This window comes from Mesoplodon densirostris, chromosome 6 (assembly GCF_025265405.1).
Source record: "Mesoplodon densirostris isolate mMesDen1 chromosome 6, mMesDen1 primary haplotype, whole genome shotgun sequence".
NCBI classification, from domain to species: domain Eukaryota; kingdom Metazoa; phylum Chordata; class Mammalia; order Artiodactyla; family Ziphiidae; genus Mesoplodon; species Mesoplodon densirostris.
Genome location: NC_082666.1, coordinates 44,289,318 through 44,307,879, shown reverse-complemented (window position 1 = coordinate 44,307,879; position 18,562 = coordinate 44,289,318). Strand labels below are relative to the sequence as shown.

The 18,562-nt window shown below is 41.5% G+C and overlaps 1 protein-coding gene across 2 annotated transcripts; it reads right to left on the bottom strand.

Annotated features, from left to right (window-relative positions):
* Positions 1-1,453: 1,453 nt before the first annotated feature.
* QNG1 (Q-nucleotide N-glycosylase 1) lies at positions 1,454-14,822 on the bottom strand. Of its 2 annotated transcripts, none has more exons than XM_060101103.1 (4): positions 14,753-14,822; positions 13,416-13,675; positions 7,362-7,557; positions 1,454-2,481 (listed from the first exon to the last, which is right to left on the bottom strand). In XM_060101103.1, exons 2-4 carry the CDS (start codon positions 13,587-13,589, stop codon positions 2,249-2,251), a joined length of 603 nt encoding a protein of 200 aa, XP_059957086.1. In that variant the 5' UTR covers positions 13,590-13,675; positions 14,753-14,822; the 3' UTR covers positions 1,454-2,248. The 2 variants fall into 2 exon arrangements, with proteins under 2 accessions (XP_059957086.1, XP_059957085.1); XM_060101102.1 differs by lacking the exon at positions 14,753-14,822 and adding an exon at positions 14,212-14,746.
* Between the last annotated feature and the right edge of the window lie 3,740 nt (positions 14,823-18,562).

Genomic DNA, 18,562 nt, shown 5'->3' with positions numbered 1-18,562 from the left:
TAGTCTGTATAAGGTATGAAAACTATAAAATCCATGCATGGTGATGAAAACTGGCTGTTTCTTAATATCCATCCACACTTCTTAGTTTAGCTGGTACCCAATGCCTGGAATAGAGAATAGTTCCCTGGCCTCCCTGGCAGTAAGTTGCCGTCATGTGACTAAGTTCTAGTCAGTGAAATGAAAGCAAAACTGCACGTGGTAACTGCTAGAGCCTTCCTGTCAACCTTGCACTCTTCAACTTCATAGCTTCTTCAGTCCTGCTGCCTAGATTAGAATACAGACATCTTGGATCACGAGTCCAGGCTATGCTCAGTGTAAACAAGAGAAAGGACAGCTGCGTCTTGGGACGTCAAGGAGCACCATACAGCCCTAAACTGCCTTCCCTGTCTTTTACATGATGGAGAAGTAAATGGGGAAAGCAGGAAGCCCAGAGCTGGCTGAGCCTGGAAGGGGAAGGAGAGGGGAGGAGAGGGAGAGGTGGGGAGGAGGGAGAAGAGGGAAAAGACGGGAAGCAGGGGAAAGGGTACAGGGGTGGGCAGGACAGGGAGAGGAGCAAGAAGGACGGAGAGGAGGAGCTGGGCCAGCCCTGAGGTCTAAGCAACTGTTCTGCTTGCACTTCCTGGTGCCTTGTAAGAGCGGGTTGAATTGGAAACTATTAACTATGATAATTTCTATAGAAAACTAATTCAAAATTATGGCAATAATAAGGTGCTGAGCTCATTATCTCAGGAATGAAGGCCATGGCTAGGTTGGACTCAGGCAGGGCAGGTTCAGGAAGGCTCTGGCTCCACACAATCGTTACTACAGCTTCAGGTATCACATTTAAGGCAGAACATTGCTCAGAGGAAGAAGAGGGATCTTCTCCCATGGCCCCTTCTTAAAAGTGAAGAAACCTTTTCCCATAAGCCTCCCTGCAGACTTGCCCTCCAGTGTCACTGGCCAGAACTAGATTATAAATCTATTACTAGAACAATCACAGGCAGAGAATAGGATTATCATGAATAATACACCATTCATATTACCTCGGGTCTATCTCCAGAACTGGGGACAAGATCACCTTCCCCTTAGTCACATAGAGGAGAGACAGATACAGGACCACTACTTCTGGTGGGGCAAGTTGTGCAGTACTGGACTCCAGGGGGGCCCACTCACATTCCCACTCATTGTCATTTGTAAAGCTATTATGACAAGTTTCCAGCAGATGGCAGTGAAGTGCTTGGAGAAAGGACGGCTTTTTCTGATTCACACAAAGTCACAGTGAGGTGATAAGGTAGGTAACAAAAATCAAGATTACGTCAGAAGGGAGGTGGGGATGAAGGTGGGAGACGAGTGCTTGCTTGGCAGGTAATGAGAGTCCTGCAACATAAAGTAAATAGTCAAATTCATTGTAAACCTTTTAAAAGTATGTGTGATAAATTCTATTTTAATGAAATAATTCATTCCAGATTTAAAAGAAGTTTAAAAAATCTTTATTCAATAAATTCTAATGTAGTTACTCCGAAGGAAAAAAAAAACTGGACAGATATCCTAAATTGAAAATCATTATGTTTATCAATAAGAAGTTTTAAAAAATCTGTCAAGATTGATTTCTACAAGAGCAGCAGCATTCATACAGCAAAGACCCTACTTTCTCTCTCATATCAAATGATTAAGGTATATAGAAAATTATGACACCTTGAAAAAAGATACCAATTGAATGGATGAAATACTATTACCAAAGATCAATCACATTATAAGGCATGATGAATTTTAAGAAATCTGAGATTTAAAGAAAGCATTACATTTCCTTTACTATTTCTGTCATGTATCCATAGAAGAGGAAAATATAGTCAAAACTAAACAAGCAAACAAAGGAAAAAGTTGGCAATACAGAGTGATATGTCAGGAAAAATATTTTAAGAGAGCCTGGGTAATCAATTTTCTTGTTGCTGTAACCTCTACCACCTCCTCTAACAACAAAGCAAAATTATACAAATAATTATGTGATATAAAAATGCAAGTTTTTTGGGCTTCCCTGGTGGCACAGTGGTTGGGAGTCCGCCTGCCGATGCAGGGGACACAGGTTCGTGCCTCGGTCCAGGAAGATCCCACATGCCGCGGAGCGGCTGGGCCCGTGAGCCATGGCCACTGAGCCTGCGCGTCCGGAGCCTGTGCTCCGCAACGGGAGAGGCCACAGCAGTGAGAGGCCCGCGTACCGCAAAAAAAAAAAAAAAATGTAAGTTTTCTTAGGATCAGTTTACACTGTAGGTCAATAATATATGCAACGTGTGCGATGAAATGGAATTCCTTTCATATCTTCCCTGTGATCACGGGCATAGTCCCATAAGAAATAATCCAGAAGAATGGAATTGATCTCTCCACTAGTTTTTTCACCCTTCTTTTCAGTAAGCTCCAGAAGACAATCCCGGATCAGCTCAACACACCAAAGAGAACACCCTCTGATTTCCACCTCTTGGCTATTCCCATACGAAAGCACTTCTCCTGCAAGGGAAAAAAGAGCAAGAAGCACTAATAGTCAATGAAATGAAATCTACTCAAAACTTTACTATAGGACAAAACACAGTATTTAAATGGTACTGATTTTAAAATTGTAAATCTCAGATTTATTTTTGGTAATTTAAACCATTTCTAAACTCAGGCATTAATTCAAAATTGAAAGTTAAGTTCCACAAGGACAAGGACCATGTCTGGCTTAGTTGTCTCAATATTCCTAGGACCTAACCTAGTACCTTGCATATACTAGCTCTCCAATAAATATTTGCTAAATGAGTATGAGGTAACCATACTTTTTTTTTTTTTTTTGGCTATGCTGGGTCTTTGTTGCTGTGTGCAGGCTTTCTCCAGTTGCGGCGAGCGGGGGCTACTCTTTGTTGTGGTGCGTGGGCTTCTCGTTGTGGTGGCTTCTCTTTGTTGTGGAGCACAGGCTCTAGGCACGCGGGTTGCAGTAGTTGTGGCACGCAGGCTCAGTAGTTGTAGCTCGTGGGCTCTAGAGTGCAGGCTCAGTAGTTGTGGCGCACAGGCTTAGTTGCTCCGTGGCATGTGGGATCTTCCCGGACCAGGGCTTGAACCCATGTCCCCTGCATTGGCAGGCGGATTCTTAACCACTGCGCCACCAGGGAAGTCCCTAACCATATATTTTAAAATATGACAGCAAGATTATTAAATTACTTTTAGAGAGGGTTTAAAATTTGGGTTTAATGTCAGGAAAAATAAAAACATTATTGCAAAATCTGGAGGACTCCTAGGGGGCCAAATAAATAGTATCTCCCTTCCCCACTTAACACTGTCTTGGGGACATGCCAGGTACATCAAGGAAAACCTAGGAAATCAAAGTTCTTAGCTTGCGCAAGGAAAACCATCATCGTTCTTCAGATTTAGGATCCTTGAGAGCTTGTTTGGAGGTTCTAGCAGGGGAGCGCAGCTACTCGTATACCCTCGACCGAAGAACGGTCCTCCTCTATCGGGGAAAGTCGTCCTCTTCCACCGAGCGCGCAGCTTCGGGAGGGACGCACATGGAGCGGTGAAGGAGGAAGGGGACACCCGCCTAGCCAGCCAGATCAGCCGAATCAACCCTGGCCATCAATGGGGTGACAGATGTCATAGCCAGATTGCCCTCACATCCTGGATTCAGGATCCTTTAGTCAGCTCTGCCTGAATATGGAGCCGCAAGCTCCTATAGCACCTGCAGTATATTCAGTGCCCATCTCCAGGGTATATCTGATCCTGCAGGGTGGGCACTGGCAGTGCTTTGCCAGGGAGACTAGAGTTGGGCTCATCAACTCAACTGCCTATAAAGATAAGCCAGATAGAGTAAGTGGATGCAGCTGCCAGATGCAAACTGTGGTGAGCTAGAGAGCATGTGCTGCCCCGTGTAAAGGTAAACCCAATGTTCCTATATTTCTCTACTCTTACAAGAGAAGCCAGAAAGTTGACTTTCATGTGAAATCTCCTACTTGTCAAGTGCTGATAACTAATTAAAAATCGCTTAAAACACTGTTCAAGCCAAACAAAACACATCTGCAAGCTATATTTGGCCTCTGGCCACCAATCTGTACCCTTGCACAGAGCTTCACAGTACCTAAGTGGCCCTGTGATCCACTGAGACCTAGGGAAAATACCCTAGCCCCATTGAGTTCCACTCTGTCACCTAGGATCTTAAATAGTGTCCCCTCCATCCATCTCTCCCTGATCCCTGGGGCAGGTGGAAGAACAGACACTGGCTGTGTCCCTCCATTTCCTTACTTTGCCCCAGGTGCCAGCATACAAATCCATTCTTCAGTTCTCTTGCTAATCAATTCCTTCAAACTTGACTATCAACTTGCCAGATTTGCCAAATCAACCATGACAGTGAATTTGGAGGTAGATACCACCACCCAAGTGGAGCCATTAGATAAGACCACTGCCCCAGCTAACAGCTTGACTGCAACCTTGAGCCAGATGCACTCAGTTAAGCAGCACCCAAATTCCTGATCCACAGAAACTGAGATAATGTTTGTTACTTTAAGTCATTAAATATGAGCATAATTTGTTACACAGTAACAAATAACTGTAGAGTTGAACTGTGTTCCCCCCACCACTCCTCCCCCAAAATACATTCGAGTCCTAACTCCTGGTACCTGTGGATGTGGCCTTACTCATAAAGAGCCTCTACAGATGTAATCAAGTTAAGATGAGGTCATAACTGTGTTAGAATGGGCCTTCAATGCCATGACTGCTGTCCTCATAAAAAAAAGGAGAGGATACAAAGAGACAGAGGAGACACACAGGGAAGAAAGCCATGGTTGGAGTGACGCAGCTACAAAGCTAAGGAATGCCAAGGACTGCTGGCAGCCAACAGAAGCTAGGAAGAGGCAAAGAAGGATTCTTCCCAACACCCTTCAGAGGGAGCAAGCATGGCCCTGCAATCACCTTGATTTCAGACTTCTAGCCTCCAGAGACATGAGAGAATATATTTCTGTTGTTTTAAGCCATCAAGTTTGTGATAATTTGTTATGTCAGCCATAAGGAAACTAACAAAGTAACTAATACAGCAACTTATACTATGGAATAGGACATGGACTTTGAAACAGAAAAAGAATGAAACCAGTTGAGAGGACTGACATAGATTAGAGTCAGGGAAGGTAACTTGGCCAACATATTAGGCCTAAAAGTCAGCCTTAGAATCCCAATGAAGAATCTAATTTAGCCAAACTGCATGGTCAGTCTTTATAGCTAGCTAAAAAATATACCTTTGGCGAAGAGATGGGCTAAAGAGAAAATGAACAGAAATCTAGGTAGGTAAATGAACAGAAATCTAAGTAGGTCTTCCAAGGGCTGCCCTACCCAGAAGAGAAGAGAAGAAAAGAATTATACGTGTAGCATATCCTCAAGTTTGGAAAAAGTATCACCGGATATCAGTTAAGGAAGTTTCTATCTCATCTAATCAAGCCACCTGGTTCTAGATTTCACTTAAGATAATTTTTAGGGACTTCCCTGGTGGTGCAGTGGTTAAGATTCCATGCTCCCAATTCAGGGGGCCCGGGTTCAATCCCTGGTCAGGGAACTAGATTCCGCATGCTGCAACTAGAGCTCGCATGCTGCAACTAAAAGAGCCCACATGCCGCAACTAAGAACCGGTGCAGCCAAATAAATAAATATTAAAAAAAAATTTTTTTTAATCAGTGTCCTAGACTTATGTTTGCTCCTTTAGATTTATAGGTTCTATCAATATTTCTCCTCTAGTTTGCTAGTAAAGTACTTTTTTGGGAAAAAAAATTCCAACTTTGCTTAAATAAACTAAGAGGCAAGGGAATTTGCTCCCCCTATTGACAAACTGGCGAAGGATAATTTGAAGCTGGATGTAATAAGAGGCAGTAACAGCTGCAGCTGGACATCTGGAAAAGAGCCTCTGGAGGTGAACTGGGTGGTAGAAGAAAATTCAGACAACTCTGTACAACTATGCTGGGTGATCCCTTCTCACCAGAGTTTTTCTCACAGTAGCAGAGACAACTGGGTGCTCTAAAAACTTAGGAGAAGGAGACGGACAAAGCATGGAGAGTTAGGAAAAGCTATGTGGAAGAGGTAACATTTGAACTAAGCCTTTGTGGATGTGTAGGATTTGAATTGAAAAAAAGAAAATTTGGGTGAGGGAAACCAAGCAAGAGTATGTTTAGAGATAGGAATGAACATTCTATACGTTGGCCAAAAAAAGATCAGCTGAATATGGCTGTATGTAGAAGCCCTGACTGCTAAATGTTGTCCCTTTTAGAGGTATCCAACAATTAATGACCCCAGACACGAGCACTGTGACATAAAATAGCTTGTTATTTTTCAAATGAGAAAATGGGCAAAACGGATTGCCCAAGGCTGCATAAAAACCTGGCAGAAGCAATCATAGGAATAATGGTACGTTTATATCCTGTGCTATTCTTATTTTGGGTGATTGAAATCTATTTCACAAGAGAAAATTATTCAATCATAAAAACTACTTCTTTTAAAAATAAAGAAAAAAGTAGCTGAAAATACTGTACCTAAAAGAGAAATTAACATGAAAATTGTACAATATGATTATTTTCCTTATACAAAGAAATGTTTAAAAAACAAAAAGCTACTTTTCATACAAACACAATTATCTATACTTACATATTATAATAAGGCTCCCACTTTTGAGAATCAATAATCAAACCCAATAATGGCAAATAAATAAGCCTAGGAAAGTGAGTGACTTGTGCAAGATAAGCCAGTGACAGACCTTGGAGCCTCCTAATGCAAAATCTAGTACATATTACCTATCTCTCAGCCCACCTTTTTTTTTTTTTTTTTTTGCGGTACGCGGGCCTCTCACTGTTGTGGCCTCTCCCGTTGCGGAGCACAGGCTCCAGACGTGCAGGCTCAGCGGCCATGGCTCACGGGCCCAGCCACTCAGCGGCATGTGGGATCTTCCCAGACCGGGGCGCGAACCCATGTACCCTGAATTGGCTAGCAGACTCTCAACCACTGCGCCACCAGGGAAGCCCTTAGCCCACCTTTTATTTCACAGTGTAGTGTGCTCTTCAGCTTAACACTCTTTAAATACAAACCTGAACTGTCTTAGTGTTGCACACCTTCACGTGACATAAATTTAGGTTTCATTTTATTATAAGACTCTGAAATGATGATGTCCAAATAGTGTGATTTCCAACAATATCTATATTCCACACTGTAAACAACAAAAAGCAATTTTCTTTGTAATTTAATTGCCCCTGCATTCTTCTTTACATGTGCTTTTAACAATAATAGTGTTTTGTTTTTTAAGGAAAGAAGACCTTTTGTGAAAGAAACTAGACAAAGACCCAACAACAATTCATAGTATAACAAAGAATGTCTTAATTAAGCTGGCAAACCTTTGAGAAGCTTCTCCAGTAGTTCGTCAGAGTATTTCAGGGCTCCCAGGTAAACAAGAACCTGAGGTAATCTATAGTCAGCAAACATGGTGATTCTGGAGATGTCCTTAAAGCAGCCGTCTCCTTTTCCCTCTAATACACTCCACGTATCTGCCACAAGGATTTGGGCCCGTTTGTAAAAAGAAATTCTTTTCCCCTGATGAATGAGGAGAATATAAATGTTACCTGGGTATGTGAAAGCTTTATGTATGCTATTAAAAAAAAGGCACACATAGAAAACATTTTTCAAGGGTAGAATAATCTTACTCTTTGGTAAGAATTTATAGACCTTTTACAGAAAAAAAAGAAGGGGTCTAATAAATACTAAGTTATCTCTATCACTCCAAATTTACTTCCTATATTTTTCAAAGCACATAAAATACAATTTATGTAATCATGGCACTATTTAGTGTTCTTTTTCAATGGCATTACTTCATATACATATTTCTGTGTCACTATAATCCACCTGCTTGCTATTGTTAAGGGCTAGATAGCATTTCTTTAGAAAGTTTCTTAAGTTAAAAAATATATGTTTTTCTGATTGCAACATAATTCACATTAATTGTATAAAATATGGAAGAGTATAAAGAAGAAAATAATCATTCCTAAATTCACCTCTGAAGAGAATTACAACATCCATTTTTTAATGTTTCCTTTCAGATAAAATGATTAACTTATTTCAGAGATAAAGACAAAACCAATTAACAGCTATAATTTATCAACTCTACCCTTTTTGGAAATGGTCCAAGTTAATATGTAAGTCCATATAACAAAATTAGTTACCAATTATATTTATACATGGAAGAAACAAATTTAACCAGGCATTATAAGATAATGGGTCATAATTTAACTCAAAAATTCTCTATAGGGGGCTTCGCTGGTGGCGCAGTGGTTGAGAGTCTGCCTGCCAATGCAGGGGACACGGGTTCGTGCCCCGGTCCGGGAGGATCCCACATGCCGCGGAGCGGCTGGGCCCGTGAGCCATGGCCGCTGAGCCTGCACGTCCGGAGCCTGTGCTCCGCAACGGGAGAGGCCACAGCAGTGAGAGGCCCGCGTACCGCAAAAAAAAAAAAAAAATTCTCTATAGGGACGTCCCTGGTGGTCCAGTGGTTAAGACTCCACGCTCCCAATGCAGGAGGCCTGGGTTCAATCCCTGGTCAAGGAACTAGATCCCACATGCCACAACTAAGACCCTGGTGCAGCCAAATAAATAAATAATATATTTTTAAAAACTCTCTATAAAACTACAAATGCTCATTAGCTTTCACTATGGAAAAACATAGATAATTACAGTCTACTCCTAGTCCTAACACCAATGCTAATAACCTCAAATCATCTTTTATAACTGCTAGTCTGCTAAATGTGAATAATCAGTATCACTGGCTCCCAAAATATATTCTGACCACCTTGGAGAATGTTTTAATAAGTAAATGACATAAAGAAGTAAATAAAAAATGAAATTAAATTCTTCAAGGAAAGACTCCATATAAAAATTCTTTAAGATGATAATATAGATTCCTTTACTTACTAAAAAAAACTCCAATGCTACACTGTCCTAATGAGAAATAATCTAATATTGCTTAAACTTAAGGTATACCTCTTACAATCAATCCAGACTTACTTTTACTAAATAAACTAAATTTCATTTCCTTTTTTTTTTTAAACTAAATTTTCTAAGGCCACCATTAAAAAAGCGGGTATCTTGTTTTCTAGGGCAAACACATACTCTCATTTTTTGACATAAAGACTGTAAATTACACTGAGTGCTGGGGGAACAAATCACCACTAAGAAATATCCCTATATCATTTGCTAATAATCTATATTCTCAAACCTATCAAAATATGACAACCTGGAAGCTGTTGTTCTATATACACTGGACTTATATATGGTAACTAGGTTTCTAATTCAAGTCTACTTTATTAAACAGCAAGGCATAAAACTTAATTTGCAAAATAAAACTGTTTCAAACAAAATTATTACATCATAATATTTACTATGATAGAAGCTACTGTCTCCTATTTTTAACAAGATTCATGGGGCAAACTGGAAAAATCTAGGAACCAGACTTATATAACAAAATCAGTGCTAGCATCTAACAAAACACAAATTGTCACATCATGAGCACTGTTTCCATGGTAGCCAACTAGTATCACAAAGATTAGATTATAATACCCTAAAATGAAAACAAAAACAAATTCAAGCAAGGAATCTAAAAATAAACTCAAATCACCTATAAAACATTTTCTTAACAATCTGATATGGTTTTTAGTAATGAAGTAATTTTAGTAATAAAATTCTACATCTCTAAAATATTAACTGATATCACTGAAAATACCAGTAAACCCCCAAATAACAATTACCCTATATGTTCCATAATATTGCTTTGTGAATAAAATATTTTCAAAATAGTACCTTTATAAAGTAATTACCAGTGTAAAACTCTATAACCATGAGTTGATTTTCTGCAACAAACTTATTATGAACAAATTAGAAAGGTCAAAAATTACAAATACTTAAGAGTAACATAAAATGTTATCAATTAAAATATCAGAAAAGCTCATGCTTTTCATGTATATTTATCAGTACATCAGCATAAAGGAAGACAATCTATTAATTAGGACTTTTATATAGCTACTGAATAGTCTAAATCAGAGTCACTTGAAGAGCTTAAAAAAAATAGTTTTTTTACCCATAGATCAGAATATTTGAGGATGGTGCTTTGGAAATGTATCTGAATTCTGAAGCTTCCTAACTGATTCTGGGGCACAGCCAGGTTGGGAAGAGTTACCATTTTTATGTATCACAAACCTGAAAATCCTGGTCATGCTCTGACTCAGTAATCCCATTACTAGGAATCCATCCTAAGAAAATATTATGGGTGAACTGTTGTCAGTATTGCTTATTATTATATAATACTGAAACCAATAAGATACAAAATTCAATTTAAAAACTAAAACTGTGTATCACAATTATTGTGGTAAAATAGTTTGGGCAAATAATTATGGTAATGTACGTCCATACGGTGGAATACTGTGAAGTCATTAAAGATAGTAGTATGGAAAAAAAAGTGTGCTGTGAAAGAATTTTTATTGACATAGATGCTCATAATATGTTAAATTTTAAAACAGTTTGTATAGCATAACTCTCCCCCGCTCATATGTATACACATTCACACACACAGAGAAAAAGACCAAATTGTGAACAGTGGTTACCTCTTGGCTCCTCTGTATAAAGGAGAATAAAGACTGCTCCTCTGTACCTTCCAAATTCTGTATTAATTTGTTTTACTTTTGCAATTAGAAAATTTAAAAATACGGATTAAAAGACATTTGATTTTAGCACTTTCTGAATTCAGAAGCAGCGCCCAAACTTAATTAGAACTCCTTTAGACTTGGAATTCATTGAGCAAAGTGCTTTAACTATTTATATATCTTTTAAACGAATATGCAAAGGTAACTGTAAATTAACTAATCAAAGGGTCAAGTGAGAACCCACTACATGCTCAGTGTTATGTTAGGAATCATATGGCTTTCAGAAATATAGTGCTTCTGAGTAACAATAACGATAATCTTATGAAAAAATACATGAAAAAATATAATACTCCTTTAGGAAAGTGCTAAAAGGTTTAGGTTTGATTTTTGTTACATTTTGGGGATATTTCTGTAAGAACGTATTTTAGAAATAAATACTGATGGGAAATGGTTCAGGTACTAATTTTCATTTAAAATGTATCAGCCTTAAAATTAATCTATAGCCTGCTACAGTTTTTAACTGAACTTTTCAGCATACATAACAAATCAAAAGAAAGCACTATGCTGTAAATAAAAGAGAAATTCAACAAATGCTTACTAAATCAATATCATAATCTACAAAAAAAATCACTCCTTTCTTTCACAAAAACAAAAATTCAGGACAACTTGAAAGTAAATAAACTACATGGTGTCCTGAATTCATTCCATCCTGAAGTCATGTTAGATTTAATCTCAGCCCTTCTTCTACAGCAACCATGTCAATTCTGGAATACACAGAGCCTTAGCCACATTAATGGCAGTTTGATTTATTTTATACACTGTTTAATACATTTATAAATGGTCGGAATGATGGACCAAGGAACTTGATCCAAATTTCCTGAAAAACAAGGTTGAAATGACATACTTTGAAGACAAAGATAAATCTCAAAGTACCCTCTGCATTAGTAAAATGGTTCCTCAGAAGATAATAAAGTTCAACAGTGGTCTAGGGCCTCTTTTCTAACAACTGCCTCTGTCCGGTCCATTCAGTCCTCGTCCAGGAGTTTTAGAACCAAGAGGAAGTTTCTCCCTCTCTCCCTGATGGCTGAAGTGATAAAATGCAAAATTCATGGACCTTTTCCACTTCATGGAGAAAGCTGGTCTGCAGTAAGGGAAAAATGGAGTCAAGAGAAACAAAGAAGAGAGACTGAATCCTGATGGCATTGAGTCCCTGATCCTGGATGTTTATGCCCAGTAGCTATCCCCAAATTCTTTTTGCTTAAGTTTTTTCTTGTTTTGTGTCTGTCAGTTGCAATTAAAAGAATCTTAACATACATAATCAGGCATCTCTCACTTTACAGCAGAATTGAAAAGCTAGCTATTTCTTGACTAAATGACCTAAGATACACTAGTTAACCTTTCTTTTTTTCAGACTTTGGTCCTTGGTCTGCAAACAGGACTGTAATGTTCCTTGTCCCTAGGCCCCACAGAGTTGTTCTGTGGATCAAATGAGAGTGTCTGTGCAAACACCTTGTAAATCATAAAGAACGATTTGAACAATATTACTGGTAATTTTAGTTGTTGAATTGTGATTACAAAAGGGTAGCTTCAAAATTTTAAGTTGACACAAGTATTCATTAACTTAGTCAATAGATTTACATTATATGATCCCCCTGAAGTTGCTTTCAATTCTATGTCACAGTTAAAGTGATAACAAATTCTAAAAGAATTATACAAAAGCAAAATCCAGGTGTACACTGGGAGAGTACACAAAATGTTCACCCTTTTAAAAGAACGCCTATTTAAACTTTTTTGTACCATAAAGCAATACTGTTAAAGTACCCTGTGTATGAAAAAGAAAACACATAGTATATATACATTAGAACTCTGCAAGAAATTTTTTTTTTTTTTTTCTTTTTGCGGTATGTGGGCCTCTCACTGTTGTGGCCTCTCCCGTTGCGGAGCACAGGCTCCGGATGCGCAGGCCCAGCGGCCATGGCTCACGGGCCCAGCCGCTCCGCGGCATATGGGATCCTCCCAGACCGGGGCACGAACCCGTATCCCCTGCATCGGCAGGCGGACTCTCAACCACTGCGCCACCAGGGAGGCCCAGAAATATTTTTTATTAGAGAGAATTTAGTATACATCCTGATTTTCATCCAATGAAGTAAATTTTTTGAAGTACTAAAAGGACCTCACTATCCCTAAGTGACAACATCATGTTGAAGGTCTAGTGTTAATTCAGGTTTGAAACATTTTAAAGGACAGAAGAATAAAGAGAATACACTGATTAGAAAACATTAAGAAAAGTAATATCTTTGACACACTACTTAATAATTTTGTTATTGTTCCTTTGTTCCACATGGAAAAAAATTCCAAAATTAAAATTTTTATTCTCAAAAGGAATTCTGGAAGTAAAAGAGTTAACTATGAGAAGATAATTAAAGAACCCTAAAATGGCCAACAGGGGCTTCCCTAGTGGCACAGCGGTTAAGAATCCGCCTGCCAATGCAGGGGACATGGGTTCGAGCCCTGGTCCGGGAAGATCCCACATGCCGCGGAGTAACTAAGCCCGTGCGCCACAACTACTGAGCCTGCGCTCTAGAGCCCGTGAGCCACAACTACTGAAGCCCGCGCACCTAGAGCCCGTGCTCCGCAACAAGAGAAGCCACTGCAATGAGAAGCCCGCGCACTGAAAAGAAGACCCAATGCAGCCAAAAAATAAATAAGTATATTTTAAAAAATAAAAATAAAAAAATAAAATGGCCAACAGAAGCAACTCACCTCAAACCGAGTCTCATCTCTATAAGAAGGAAAGCTTTCAACTACCAGGTGCAATAACTTCTGAGCACTTTTATCACTTTTTCGGACACAATTAAGAAAAGAGCCTTCAAATTTCTCAAGCAGAATTTTCCCGGTTTCATTGAGAATCCGATGCCTCTCTTCTATCAAAGGCATGGGGACGTCTGTGTCAGAACGGAGTATATGCTGAACCTCATCCAGGGTAACTGTGGCATAGTACGAAGCACTAGTTATTGGTATCCCTTGGGGAGAAAAGAAAAGGCATTGGAACAATGTCATACATTTATATTCATTAGGCCCTTGCTATTGCAACACAATTAAAATGAAACCACATAATTGTTAAAGGAATGCATAATTGTTACAGGAATGCAGTAAAAGTGGATGAGTAATTAAAAATCAGAAGCAGATCCCTCATTCTCTATTTGCTTGTATTTATTCATCCACTTCTAACAATTGTAATATTACATCAGATGTATTTTGACTGTGTAAAATGTGTTATAATTTCTCCCCTTTGTTCCTCAGATGCCATCAAAGTGGCATTCTTTAGAAAACTGACTTTGACTTAGCTGTGACAATGATAAATATTAGAATCATTTCCCACTGAATAAAGATTTCATGCCAGCCTCTTCTCATACTTTTAAGCAGAAGTACCGGCAGTGAAGAACTTCAGTTTCGCCTTATCAACACATTAGTCCATCTCCCAACCCGCTCTGTGGGACCCTCCCACTAAACTGAAACCTCAAAGCTGCTGGGTCTGAACGGGAGAAGGGGTACCAACCTTCATCCAGGGCTCTGTTGACCGCGGCGCACAGGGACCAGTACCCACTGTACGTCTTCCCCCCGTACCCCACCAGACATTTGTGCTCGTCACTCTCCGACCAGAAGGAGAAGTTGAGCGTGTCTGTCACAAACACCCAGTTAACAGCGGCCTCGTCGGCCGCCTTGGGATTCAGCTCGTGAAGGGCCTTCCAGGCCCCCACGCGCAGCTCGGGCCCCGCGGCCTTGGCCAGCAGAAGCTCGGCCACTCTCCGCACGCCTCCGCCGTCAATGAACACATCTCGACTGTTTTCCGCAATGAATTCTGCGGACTCCCTGGGAGTCAGAAGCCCGTCCATCCGCCCCTCCCCTGTGGAAAGGGAACCGACGCTTTCGCCCGCAGGCCAGCCAAACTCTCTTCCCTCTCTAGCTGGGGCAAGGGCCAGGGTCCCCTACGACTCCTCCTCCCTTTCCACCGCGGGATCGCTGCCCTAAAAGGCTCCCGCCCTCTCAGAGAGGCTAGCAAAACCGAATGGGCCCGGCCCCGACAGCCGCAGCCGTACCACACTGGGGAACTGTGCATGCCGCCGCGCTGCGCTGCGCTGCGCCGCGCCGCGCGCCAGCCCGAGGCCGCAGGCACTTCCGGGAGGGCGGCCCCGCCCACTCGCGCCGGGGCGCACTCCCGGAACCCGCTTCCGCTTCTGAAGGTCTGGAAACCGCCTTGAAGCGTCCGGCGCGCCCTTGCTGGGAGTTGCCCACTCCGAGGCGTGGGGCTTGGCCGTTTTGCCCGTGCTCCCCCCTCCCTCGGGCAGGTGGGCCTGCGTCCGCCGCCGTGGCCCGAGTCGCGATGATTCCAACCGGTGTACTGCGTTGCCCTCACTCGGCTCCCGCCCCTCCCCTCTCCACAGAGGGCGAAGTCTGGGCAAGATACCCTTGGCGACGCCCTGCATCCGGGTTCCTGGAACGCGAGGAGCTTTCTGGCCGCGGGTCTTGGTGTGGGGGGCCGAGCCACCCCTAGACTACGACACGGGTTGGCGGTCCCGCCACCCCCACCCCCATGTCCCATGCAGGCCACTTCTTCATTTTGCTGAATCCTGGCCCATTTGGAGGTTTAGGATTAGTTGGAATGTTTGGAGAAATGGATGAGGAAACAAGTGTATTAAATCGTTAAATTAATATTATGTGCCTGGATTTGTGCTTAGATACCGAATCCCATTTAGTCTACGGCCGTGTCAAAAGCAACAATCGTAATCCCCATTTGTGCAAGAGAAGCTGAGTGATTCAGTGCTTACTTCCTGGTCACAGCAGTGGTCTGGGCTGAGATTCCAACTCCAAGTCAAAGGCACCTTCCACGAACCAAGCTCACCAGTGCCAAACATCCTGGTCAAGCAAGGGACTATGTCAGTGGCTCTAATCAACTGAAGAGACATTATTATAAAATATAAGTATCACCTTACAGCCCCAAACTTAAAAAAGCAAAACAAAACAAACGCACACAAACCTTCTAGTAGTATAAGGAGAGAGGTTTAGGAGTCAGTTTAGTGATGATCCAAGTTTGCCTCGTGATGAAATTTTAGCATAGAGGCATGTATTTTTTTCTCCTTCAGAGACTTAAATCTCCATGGATCATATAAAACGTTCACATCTTTGAAAATCACCTATTAAAAATAATCATCAGTAGTCATCTCTAGTTATTGAATTGGCGGAGTATTTGGAACTTGAAGTCTGACAACTGTGCCTTTAGAGAAGCAGAACACCTTCATCCCTGCAGTTTCTTCATTTGGATAAGAAAAAGGAACTTTAAGACCTTCACTACGATTTGCTTTTCCAGAAAAAGTCACTAGTACAGTAATACGGTTGTTGAATAAATGTCAACCTGTTGACTACCCCAGCAGTTGTAAGTCTTGGGAGTCAAAGAAGTTGATTAGTAGGGAGTTCCCTGGCAGTCCAGTGGTTAGGACTTGGTGCTTTCACTGCCACGGCCCCAGGTTCAATCCCTGGTCCGGAACTAACATACCGCAAGCCATGTGGCCAAAGGAAAAAAAGAAGTTGATTGATGAGCAAGAAAATTTAGCAATCTATGAAAGAATCCAAGAGGTTAAATAATTTAGACCATTTTCTTATACTGAGGCTTGTTGACAAAAAAAAAATCAAAATTCTACTATGTTCAGGCTATTGAGTGAGACATAAGAGCAGTATAAACAAAAGTAAAACATGCTTCCTTCTCTCAAGGAACTTGTTAAGATAAAGCATAAACTTTTTGTGTATAGGAGGAGTTTTTTTTTAAAGTATGTTTGCAAGATGCTAGGAATAGAAAAAGTGAGTTCTTTACCTACTCAACATCCTTTCCCTCTTTCTTCCTTCCCAGCAGAATTCTTTTTTTTTTAACATCTTTATTGGAGTATAAATGCTTTACAATGGTGTGTTAGTTTCTACATTATAACAAAGTGAATCAGCTATACATATACATATGTCCCCATATCTCCTCCCTCTTGAGTCTCCCTCCCACGCTCCCTATCCTACCCCTCTAGGTGGTCACAAAGCACCGAGCTGATCTCCCTGTCCAGCAGAATTCTGATGTTGTTCAGGAATCTCTCTCTTACCCATAGTTGGTGTAGCACAACATCCTCAGCTCCAGAGGTGGCCTGGACTGGTCTAAGGGTAATATTACCCTCTTGCCAGGGATTGGATTAGGATCATGCACGTTCCCCAGTTCACCTCAATGAGTTGCAAGGATAGGTTTGCAGGATGCTTCCAGAAAAGCATTTCCAGGAGAACTTCCAGAAGTGATTCATGCTCCTTCTGAACATGGTTATTCTTGGATATGAGGCTTGAAATTGCTACAGTCCTTTTTTTTTTTTTTTTTTGCGGTACGCGGGCCTCTCACTGTTGTGGCCTCTCCCATTGTGGAGCACAGGCTCCGGACGCGCAGGCTCAGCGGCCATGGCTCACGGGCCTAGCCACTCCAGGGCATGTGGGATCTTCCCGGACCGGGGCACGAACGCGTGTCCCCTGCATCGGCAGGTGGACTCTCAACCACTGCGCCACCAGGGAGGCCCACGTCAGCTCTGAAGTTTGTCTTACTTTTGGATTCCAGTTATCTGAGTTAATAAACTTCCTTATAGTTAAAGCAGTTTTGAGTTGGGTTTTCTATCATTTGCTATGAAAGCTTCCTATCTTAGGTAGCAAATACAGACATGCTATCTGACATCTTATGATCTAGTGGGGAAGGCAGACAATCAAATGTCTGGGTAGAATTATGCTTCAAGCAACAGAAAACCAGATTCTAGTGACTAAACAAAAAGGGGATTGTTATTCTCATATAATAAGAAGTCCAGAGGTAGGCACTCCAGGGCTGGTGCAACTCTTTGAGAATGCCAGCAAGGAGCCAGGCTCCTCGCTTCCTGTCTCACTATCACTAGTATGTGGCTTTATGGTTGTAAGATGGCTCTACCCTTACAAGGCATTGTGTCCACAAAAAGAAGGAGGAGGGCCTCCCTGGTGGCGCAAGTGGTTGGGAGTCCGCCTGCCGATGCAGGGGATGCGGGTTCGTGCCCCGGTCTGGGGGGATCCCATGTGCCGCGGAGCGGCTGGGCCCGTGAGCCGTGGCCGCTGGGCCTGCGCGTCCGGAGCCTGCGCGTCCGGAGCCTGCGCGTCCGGAGCCTGTGCTCCGCAGCGGGGGAGGCCACAGCAGTGGGGGGCCCGCATACCGCAAAAAAAAAAAAAAAAAAAAAAAAAGAAGGAGGAAAGTAAAGGGGGCAAAGGGCCAAGGAAACATGCCAACTGAGTATGTTTCTTTTGAAAACCTTTGCCAGAAGCTCTATCACATAGGCATAGGCTTTTGAAGAGATCAAGGGAGGGAGGCATGATCAATGATGTTGTGTCCCTATCATTTTCTACCCCCCAAACAGTAATCAAGTTAGATTATTCCAGTTATCAAGAGAGCCATCATTCTGAATAGCTAAATTAAATGTCAAGCATTGGCAACAATCATTGCTACATCTGCTATTTTCTGTCATGATCCGCTACGGCAGATACTTAAAGAAAGTGGGTTAAAATGTATTCTTGAGCAAAATTTGCAAAAGTTGGCTAGAGCAATGGATGGACAATAGACATTGCTAGAGAGCAGTAGTTTCTGACATATGCAGAAGGAGGAAATCAAAGAAGTAAAATGGATTTTGTGAAGGTAGGATGTCTGTTATTTTCATTTCTCCTGACTCTCCCAAAGTGACCAATATACTAAAGCCCCAAGAAGGCTTAACAGAAAAGAGATATGGTTCACTACTATGTAATTTTTCTGTTCATTTTCTCCTTGATTTATCCATGTATAGCATTTAAAATTGATCACTTCCTTAAATTCACTCTTGGCTTCT